Source organism: Lactuca virosa, chromosome 9 (assembly GCF_052849685.1).
Source record: "Lactuca virosa cultivar CGN04683 chromosome 9, Lactuca_virosa_CGN04683_v6, whole genome shotgun sequence".
Classification (NCBI taxonomy): domain Eukaryota; kingdom Viridiplantae; phylum Streptophyta; class Magnoliopsida; order Asterales; family Asteraceae; genus Lactuca; species Lactuca virosa.
In genome coordinates, this window is record NC_136434.1 from 59,434,991 (window position 1) to 59,446,008 (window position 11,018).

Sequence of the window (11,018 nt, forward strand, 5' to 3'; positions counted from 1 at the left end):
GGTAGCCCATGACACTTGGATATCAGACCATGGGGGGAGCCCATAACATTCCAGGCAAAGACCATGGGGGAGCCCATGACACTTGGATATTAGACCATGGGGGGAGCCTATGGCATTCCAGGTAAAGACCATGAGGGGAGCCCATGGCAACTATATACATGTTGCATGATATTCCGTAGTTGTACGTTACGTGGTATTTTTGGGGAACTCACTAAGCTTTGTGCTTACGGTTTTCAGTTTATGTTTCAGGTACTCCAATTTTCAAATGGAAGAGATCGGGATGATTGCAGAGCACACACCCCAAGTTTACGCATTCTATGAATTACTCTGATTTGATGATGTTTTGTTAAATCTTGGCTACCTCGGTTTTATGGGAAGGATATGTATTAATGATTTTATTAATCTAAAAAAAAATATGTCATGATTTTCGGGACGTTACACTTGTTTGGATGAATGGATCCAAACCGGAATCCCTCTTTTGGTTCACACTCAAGAACACCAAAAAGCAAAAGAAACTACGAGAGAGGAGCAAGAGCGAAGATTCTACAAACCCTAGAAGGGTTAAGATTTCCGATCCTCCTTAAGGGAATAAGAGAGAACAAAAATTCAAGAATGAGAAAACACGGTTTGATCCCTAACACCCTATTTACAAGCTTTAGTTTCTTAGTCCCAAAGTAACTCCAAAACCCTGGATAAGCCTTATCCAATTTCTTCCCTTACCATATCTTTCAGGGATTCTAGAAATTTCAATTAATTAACTATTAATTAATTAACATTCAACTCCTTTGAATTAATTAATTCCAACTAATCCCAAAATAGTTTCTAATTAATTTATCAAGCCATGAAAAATTAACAAACTACTTTCTCCTAAATTATTTTTGCTTAAATGGGTCATGAGGGAAACCCAAAAGGAACATGCTATTATTAGAAATATTACCAATAATTAATGACCTTGGACACTCTTTCCAACAATGTAGCCTTCGACGATCTTCAATCGATCTTCTCTGGTGTGTGATTCCTCTTAATCAACACCAAGGGTTGGTTGCATGTGCTTTACCCCCACCTCCTCGATTCATAAGAATTTTAGTCTAAATTTTCTGAATCTGGTGTGTTCTTCCTCTTAATCTTCTTATCTTGTGTGTGCTTCCTATGAATTGATGTGCATGCATATGTGGGTTATGATGATAAATAAAGGACAAAAAGGGTGCAAGGAGTTCGTCAGTGGTCGGAGACTCATGACCTTAACTCCCGTCCACCCCTTTTCTGATGAGTTATGGCTCTTTTTTGTTGTTGAATCCAAAAGTGGCACACAAGCTGAGCTTCATATTCGATCTTGTAGATTTTTGTTGTAATCTTGATTTTTAGTATAAGATACATCCTTTTTATTCACCCTGTTAAACCTTATAACCAACTTCACCACCAAATTGTATTAGGTATGTTACTATAGTCGTATTTGGTTTCCTTTACCACCATATGATGAAGAAGTCATTTTTTTCATAGGATGATGATGAAATCAGACCCACGTGTGACGTTTTCTCATATAATGATATATGCTGTAAAATGGCTACATTTCGGGGCCCAAGAAGCCATTGGAGACTGGATAAAGGCATTTAAGGGATCTTATTTTATAACTCTTATAATCAAAGTTCATCAAATCAGATGAATGACTTGACATAATAACATCATTAACATGGAAAACCACAAACCTTGTGAATCCAAATACAAACCTTGTGAATCTAAATACAAATAAACGTGGTGGTATGGATCCTGGTAATTATGTATACATTAAATTTATAGCATCTAGTGGTAGTATGGATCTTGGTAATTATGTATACATTAAATGTATAGCATCTAGTGGTGGCGATAGGGGGAAGAGAACAAGGGGAAGAAATGACAAAGGTGAAGTGAGTAATAGGTATAAGTGTATATGGTAAAGGTATGACGAGCCATATTGCTCTAAGCCTTTAATATTTATATAAATCAAATATAAATAAAAGAAAAATATAAAAGATATTTAAAAGGGTATAAAGTTTTTCATATGGCTAAACCAATCATACTTGAAACTAAAACCATACCAAAACCATACCATTGTAACAAAAAAAAGTTAGGGACAAAAGCCAAAAGTCTAAAAAAAATAAGGACCATTTATGAAATTTTGTCTTAATTTACTTATCAAAAGTTAATAAACGGCAATTTCTTAGAAGAACCAAGAAGTCAATGTGTAGATTACTCTTCATCTTTGAATGGGGAACTGATTTTGCTGCTCCAAATATCTTGCTGATTTTTGCTTTTCATGTTCCGTTACCCTTCTGAAAGAACAACCAGTTTAAGAAATGACGGCTGTAGATATTGTTGTTTCTGTGCTCGCAAAGCTGCTTGAATATACGGCTCGTCCGATCGTACATCCATTTGATTACATTTTCCACCATAATACCAACATCAATGGTTTAAGAAACCAGATTTTGTTTCTGGAAAATACTCGATTTGGGGTTCAACAGCAGGTGAACATAGCTGAAAGGAATGGAGATATAATTCTCCCAATTGTTCAAGATTGGCTTGCCAAAGCAAACGGTTTAGCAACAGAATCTCAGAATTTTTTGAGTGGCGAGGTTGATAGAAATCACAGATGCTTCAGTGGGTCTTGCCCCGACTTGAAGTTGATTTACCGAAGTAGTAGAGAAGCCAAGAAGAAAAGAGCGGCTGTTGATGAGCTTGTTGAGAGGGGAAAGTTCGATTATGTTTCACAGCCTGCTCGTCGACCTCCCATATGGCCTAGTACTGGTGCTACTGCTACCGCATCCTTAGGAGATTTAGATGGTTTTGAATCAAGAAAAGCACAGCTAAGATTGATAATGGAGGCACTGGAAGATGATAATATCAACATCATTGGTGTATATGGTATGGGTGGTATAGGGAAGACTACTTTTGTGGAAGAAGTTGCCAGACAGGCTGATGCACTCCAGCTGTTCGATGAAATGGTCATGGTGGTGGTTTCCCACAAGCCTAACCTGAGAAAACTTCAAGGTGATCTTGCAGAGATGTTGGAACTGAATCTGAAGGAGGAAGGTGAGCTTCTGAGGACTGCACGTTTACGCGAAAGGCTGAATCAAGTAAAGAGGATCCTGATCATCATGGATGATGTATGGACACCACTTGATTTGAGGACTATTGGCATCCCACAGGGAAATCTTCATAAAGGGTGCAAGATTATCTTGACATCAAGAAGTCTAGACGTATGTAATGCTATGAATGCTCAAAGAAATTTCCATATGGATGTTTTATCTCAAGTGGAATCTTGGAATTTGTTTAGGAAAATGGCAGGCGATGCAGTTGATTCTACAGATCTTAATCCTATAGCCACTAAGATTGCTAAAAGATGCTCAGGTTTGCCTCTTGCAATTGTAACAGTTGCCCGAGCTTTAAGACACAGGAGTAAACATGCTTGGCGTGATGCACTTCGTCAGTTAAGGAGTAGTTCTACAACTAATGATGTTAAAGGATTGTATTCAAATATCTTTGCATCACTGGAGCTGAGCTTTAACTTTCTAAAAGATGAAGAATCAAAGTCTTGCTTCTTGATTTGCAGCTTGTTCAAAGAAGACCTTGACATTCCAATCGAATATTTGGTGAGATATGGAACAGGTTTAAGGGTGTTCCAAGATGTTCATACATTAGAAGAAGCAAGAGACAGGGTGCATACAATCATTGAGAATCTTAAAGCTTGTTGTTTGTTATTGGATAGTGATGTGGAAGACTGTTTCCGGATGCATGATGTTACTCGGGACTTTCTCCTCTCAGTAGCTTCCAAGGGTCTTTACGTCTTTTTGGAGAAGTTGATGCCTGGATATCTAGATTCACCTAATGAAAACAAGTTCAGTAATTCTTATGCGATATCAATGGTATTAAATGAACTTGAAGAATTTCCCATTGGCATAGACTTTCCAAAGCTTCAATTATGGCGAGTGGAAGGTTCTATGGGGTCAATGCAGTTTTCAGGTAATTTCTTTGATGGAATGAAAGAGCTCAAGGTTGTACTCATGCATCATGTGTCTATCCCATCTATACCATCATCATTTCTAGCTTTAAAAAAACTCCTAGCATTGTGCCTTGAGCATTGCAAGTTAGGAGATGTGTCACAAGTTAAAGAGCTGAAGAACCTAGAAATCCTTAGCTTTGTGCACTCAGATGTCGAAAAATTACCAAAGGAAATTGGAGAACTCTCGCGCTTGAGGCTTTTAGATTTGACAGATTGTAAGAATCTGACATCAATTCCATTTGGTGTGTTCTCAAATTTGTCCAACTTGGAATGCTTGTACATGATGAATAGCTTTGTCCAATGGGGGTTTGACTCTGAAGGTCAAAGTCAAGCAACCCTTGGTGAGCTGAAGCACTTGTTTCACTTGACCACTTTAGAAATGCATGTCCCAGATGTCAATCTTTTCCCTAAAGATCTACTGTTTGGAAACTTGGTAAGATTCAAAATCTTTGTAGGTATGGTTAGCCAGGTGATCAGTTACTCATACCCCAAAACCTTGACACTTGCACTCTATCATGGTCTTAGTTTACATAGTGGGATCTATAAGTTGCTGAAAGGAGCTCAACATCTAATCTTGGATTATTCAATTGTGAACTATCTAGAAGACTTGAATAGCATTGTCTATGACTTGAGAAAAGGTTTCAGACATTTGAAATGTTTGGAGGTGTATGGTTACACTGGGGTTGAGTCTTTGATTGACACAAACATCTTTCCAGTTTTGGAAAAGTTGAAGGTTGTTTCTGCAGCTGATCTTAAAACAATATGTTATGATCATCTCCCTGATCAATCCTTCTGTGAGTTACGTGAATTAATGTTGAGCATCTTACCAGAATTAACTTGTTTGTGGATGGATCCTCTGGGAAATGTATGCTTACGAAATCTAAGGACTCTATATGTATCTGATTGTCACAAACTCAAACACCTTCTTTCACAATCCACAGCTGGAGATCTTTCAGAGCTTCAAAAACTATATGTTTCCTCCTGTGAAGATTTGAAAGTAATACTATCAAAAGATCAAGCTGTTTCAGTTTCATCCAGTCGAATTGCCCTATCAAAGTTAAAGTCAATAAAGCTCGAGTTTTTGCCAAGTCTTGAGAGTTTCTGCCCTGAAGGAGATGCTAATTTAGCTTCACTACAAGAACCCCTTTTCAATTCAAAGGTTGACTTTCCTTCCCTTGAAGAGTTGACTCTTCGTGAATTGCATTCTGTCAATGAGATTTGGTCTTTCCAACTTTCTGCTGCAAACTTTTGCAGCATGAGGATCCTAATTGTATTCGGATGTGACAACCTACAGCTTGTTTTCCCTTCATATATGCAACACATGTTACCAAATCTTGAAATCCTCTCCATAGAGTGGTGTGATTTGGTACAAGAGGTCTGTGAACTTAACAATAACCTCCAAAATGATGATGCAAAATTAGCAACTTTGCCATCTGTTAGAGACCTAAACTTGGGAAAGTTACCATTACTGAAGCATCTATGGTGGAACATCGACCCTTATGCATATACAAGCTTAAGGAACTTGAATTCTCTACACATCTATGAATGTGATGGTTTGATCCATCTTTTCTCTGTTCATGCAATGAAGAATCTTGTTCAACTTCAACAACTGAAGGTACGTTCATGTAAGACAATGAAAACAATATTTGCCAATGAAGGAGAAGATGATGTTATTGTGCTGTCTGAATTATGTTCTGTTGACCTTGAAGATCTACCAGAACTCTCAAGTTTTTCCCAAGGGAGTAGTAGTTTATTGTTCCCATTGTTGGAGATGATTGAAATCAAGAGTTGCCCCAAAATGAAAGCATTTGTTGCTTCTCATGTGCATCAGGAGGAGAAATCCCTCTTCAGTGAAAAGGTATGTGTTATTGTGTTGTATTATACTCCTTAAATCCAAGACACATGAAACTATTTCAATTTTTGGGTTTCCTTGTTGAAAAAAGATTTAAATCCATATTTTGTAATCGGATTGTGTAGGTTTCATTGCCTAATTTGCAAACATTAAACTTGGATGGATTAAACAGCTTAAATGGCATATGGGAAACCCACCTTCAAGAAAAGAGCTTTACCAAACTTCAAATCCTGGAAGTCATCAACTGTGATCAACTACAAAACCTTTTTCCAATCAATCTGCTTCCAAGATTACAGATGTTGGAAGAAATTCATGTAACAAACTGCATTTCACTTGAAGAAATCTTTACCCTTAAAAACCCAAAACCCCACCAAAATCTTTCTTCCGTTTCACTAACCAGATTGGTTAGCTTAGTTTTAGAAAATCTACCAAATTTGAGACAACTATGGTGTCCAAACATGCCTCATAGGTTTCAAAGACTTACTTCCATTGAAGTTTCTAGATGTGATCACGTAGATTGCATCTTCACATCATCAGTAGCTAGAGGTGTACCCAGGCTCCAGAAACTGAAAGTAGATTCATGTATCTCAGTGGAAGTGATTATTGGAAATAATGAACGTGAATCAGAACCAGATGATTTAATTCTCCCTCAGATATGTCACATCGAGCTTGAAAATCTACCAAATTTGGTTAGTTTTTGTGCCAAGGCTTCTGCTTTAAAGTGGCTCTCTTTGAAAGAACTACGGATACTCAACTGTTCTAAAATGGTTGCAACTTCAAACTCCATTGAAGCGTACTTTGGTGAAAAGGTAACGTGCGCTGTTTTTTTTTTTTTTTTTTTTTTTTTTTTTTTTTTTTGGTACATAGTCTATGGAACTATGAAGTAAACGAATTGTGCAAAACAGGTTGTTTTTCCAAGCTTGGAGAACGTGCGGATTGATAGTGTTGGAAATTATATATACTGACAATAACCAAAGGATTAATAGTGCCCTGGTTTCTTTTATCCCGATCCGAGGAAGTTAAGTTTGTGAAGCTAACAGGAGATACCAGTTATTGGAACAATTTTGAATGCGATGGCAAGTTTGATTAAATGTTGAAAAGTTTGCCCACCAGCTGTTTGTTAAAAGTCCTCAATGAACTTTTTAAAGCTTATATGTTCTATCATCTATTGGTTTCTGACTGAAAGTGAAACTGGAATTGGGACTTGGTTTCTCTTCCGGATGATGGCAGATAGGAAGATGAAAGCTTGCAAGTATTGATAGTGGTATAACTTGGTTTGATACAGTTTAGGTTTATGGATCAAGGGTGAGTATAAATAAATTGCATATTATGATCGTACTTCTCTTGAAAAACTCTTTATCTAATTAAAGCCTCAATTTTATCTGTTTTCAGTTCTCATTTGGTGCCAAAACTTCTGAAACACTGCTGGGAAGGTAGTCTACAACATTTAAAGTGATGTAAGTGTTGCATACACAAAGTCTGATTCTTTTTTGGTCTAATGAACTGTCTAACTTGAGTAAAGTACCACTTTACCCTTCTTTATGGTGTAGAAGTGAATGGCCATTTTACCCCCACCCTTCTTTCTGATGTAGAAGTAAATGGCCATATTTTACTCCAAGTCTATTTATTATTGAAGTGAATATAATCTCATATTCGCTTTGGTTTTTATAGATTTATGAAGGAAAGGAAGCAAAAGCATCCGGAAGATGAGATAGGTGTTGCCACTAAATTTGCTGCATTGTGATAAGAAAAATGATATGTGTCCTTCTCAAATTGAGTTTGGAGAGGAAGCACATAGAAGACCACGTGAATGAAATTGCTCCTTATCTATTAAATTTATCCTTTTTCCCTGAATTTGTTTTTCTGCTTTGAGCTTGGGCAGGAAGAATATCCCTGTGATGGAATCCTTTTCTGAAAATCATTAGATTTACTAATGTGGTTAGGTCGCTTGGTCCGATTTACTAACCTTATGATCATAAGCGCTAACACAATGATCATGTAATTAACTAACCTTATTATCAGTCTTTAAGCTCATATCATACAATATTTAATCTATTGATCTCAATGGTCATTAGGCTGGAGGGTGTGGCTGCGGTCTAGGACCGCGGTTTGTGCCAGCTGGACCACGCACACCGTCCCAGACTGCCGGCTGGTGCGGTTTTGGCCGCACTACGGCTGGGGAGTACCGCGTCACGTGATTGGCTGGTGGAATAATTAACCGTTGAATGCTTTTGGGCGTTGCTTTTTTTTTTTTTTTTTCTTTTTTCCTTTCTTTCCTATATATACATATACAATTCATTTGTTTTTAACCATAATACAACCTCCTCTCTCTCAAAATTTAAAAAAAAAAATCACCACTCTCTCTCAAAAATGTCATGTTTTTTTTTTTTTTTTTTTTTTTTTTTTTTTTTTTTTTTTTTTTTGTGTGTGTAATGCGATGTAATGTTTTTTTTTTAATTTTCAAGTAATGAAAAATTATGTTTTTTATTAAAAAAGAAGTTTTAATTAAAATAGCTAAAAAAAACAAAAAAAAAGAAAATAAAAGTGTGGCACCACTCCCTTGGTGTGGCAAGAAACCACACTTGTGTGGTAAAAAGTGACGTGACGCTTATATGGCGGGGGAGGGAGTGCGGTTTCGGTGGCACCACTCCCTCCGGCCTTATAATCAGTCAACTACACTGGATGGTTATCACATGCAGTTGTTTATACACATTAAACTTAACTACTTTTATAACCTAACCTAGGATTTAGTTGGTTACTAGTCATATATGTCTAATGGTAAAAAAACAATTATGATTCAAGCAAATGTAATTGGAATGGTCATCTAAACTATATTAACTCAACAATAGGTCATAAAGAATCAAAGATAGAAACTTTAACACATGTATTTTTGATCTAACAAACAATGATAAAATAAATAACTACAAAAATATCCAAAGTATAGAAATCAAATCATAACATTAGGGTCTAAGTGAAAACAACTTTGTAGCTCATAATCATAAGTAAAAAACAAAATGAAATCATAGTATGAATGCTAATCATATCAAATAAGCAAATCGAATGAAGACCTAATGATTTTACTCTCGATCCTTCAAATCCTTGCTCCAAATCTTCTCTCCAGCATTGAAATCGCCATTCGAGTGCTTCTGGTCCTCAAAAGAGCCTAGGAACGGCTGCTCTCATTAAGTAAAAAATACGGCTTTATTTATAGTTTTCATAACCGACATAAAAACGTGTCGTGTTCTTCAACACTCTGCGATTTCTTATCCCTTAGTATCTTATCTTGGCACGTCACGTTCTCCATTCCTCATCATTATATTTCTACTTCTTTTGTTCCAGCAAAGTCTTTTAACTACAAAATTGAATTCAAACTTAATTAGTACCATTTATCTTATTTTTAACCAAAACAAAGCTCAAAACACCCGAATATCACGTGCAATACATATATAACAATAGTAAAAGCAGTACTCGTTACGGTAATGCTCACGAAGCACTCAAATCACTTTTCCAAGAAGATTGTGTCGAGGATTACATCTCCGAGTTTGAAGCACTTTCATCCCTCATATCCCGAATCAAATTGAAGAACATTAAATCAAATGGTTCTTAAGAGGATTGAAAACTGAGATCCATAATTAGGTTCACACCCTTAATCTATCAACCTCTGCTAAAGCAATTGAGTTTTCACATAACGTCGAAGCTGCCATAAGGCTCTACAACCCACAAAATTTTCACGTACCGTCAAAGCCGTTATAAGGCTCTACAACAGGAAGTAGGCCGCCAAACCTCGCTTTGGTCACACAATATTGTAACCCAAAACCAGGATTAATACCTGATTATCTTTCATCACATACTTTGTCACTAGTCAATTACAAATCTTAAAGCCTATCAATCTTTTCGGGCCTCCGACCTAAACCTAACCCCAGAAAAACTTAGGGTGCGTTTAGTTGCAGAAAAATGAGCCGTTTTCCGAAAAAAATTTCCAAAAAAAATGAGAATTTTGAAAACGCGTTAGCTCGTCTATTTTTCTAATTTTTTTTCACGGAAAATGAAAATTTTCTGTTTTCTAAAATTACAAAGAAGTTGAAATTTTTTGGAAAACTGATAATCATTGTTTTCCATATTTTTCTAAGGGAAATTGTCAGAAAAGTCCCAAAATTTTCAAGAAAGTTACACTTTAGTCCCAAGATTTTTTTTGAACATTTAAGTCCCGATTATTTGTAAAAACATGATAATATGTCATTTCTTATTAAAAGAAAAAAAAAAGGATTTTTTTTGTAAACTTGAGCCAAAATGAAATAATCGGGACTTTTATATTCAAATTTTTTTTTTTGGGACTAAAGTGTAATTTTCTTGAAAATATTAGGACTTTTCTAACAATTTCCCTTTTTCTAATTCCAAAATTTTTCTAAAATATAAACACCCACTCCCACCCCATTCCACCTCTACCTACCCTCACCTTAATACCCCCAACCCACCACACCCCTACCTACTTACACTTACTTCCATACCCACCCCCACCCCCACCCCCACAAACAAACACACACACACACACACACACCAACCCCCACAAACTAACACACACACATACACACACACACAAACACATACACACACACATGAACCCCCACAAACACACACACACACACCCACAAAGAAACACACACACCCACACCCACACCCACAAACACACACACACACATACACCCACAAACATACACACACCCCACAAACATACACACCCACAAACACACACACACACCCACACCCACCCCCACAAACACACACCTACACCCACCCCCACGCCCACAAACATACACCCACGCCCACCCCCACCCCCACCCCCACAAACACACACACACACACACAAACTCACACCCACACCCCCCACCCCATACCCCCCCCCACACACACACACACACACCCAACACCATTACTACAATTACCGTCCTACCATCACCATCACCACCACCACTACCCCATCACCACCACCACCACCGCCGCCATCACCACCACTGCCATAATTGCCGCCGCCACCACCACCGCCTGTCATCACCACCACTGTCGCCACCCCGCTGCCACCGCCACCACCACCACCACCATCGCCATCATCGACACCACCACTGCCCTCAG

At 37.5% G+C, this 11,018-nt stretch overlaps 1 protein-coding gene across 1 annotated transcript; it reads left to right on the plus strand.

The window, feature by feature from the left end:
• The first annotated feature begins 2,192 nt into the window (after window positions 1–2,192).
• Window positions 2,193–7,849, plus strand: LOC145136794 (putative disease resistance protein At4g27220). The gene is made up of 5 exons (XM_079070914.1): window positions 2,193–5,894; window positions 6,014–6,697; window positions 6,794–7,193; window positions 7,281–7,345; window positions 7,560–7,849. Exons 1-3 carry the CDS (start codon window positions 2,334–2,336, stop codon window positions 6,851–6,853), a joined length of 4,305 nt encoding a protein of 1,434 aa, XP_078927040.1. The 5' UTR covers window positions 2,193–2,333; the 3' UTR covers window positions 6,854–7,193; window positions 7,281–7,345; window positions 7,560–7,849.
• Window positions 7,850–11,018: the final 3,169 nt, after the last annotated feature.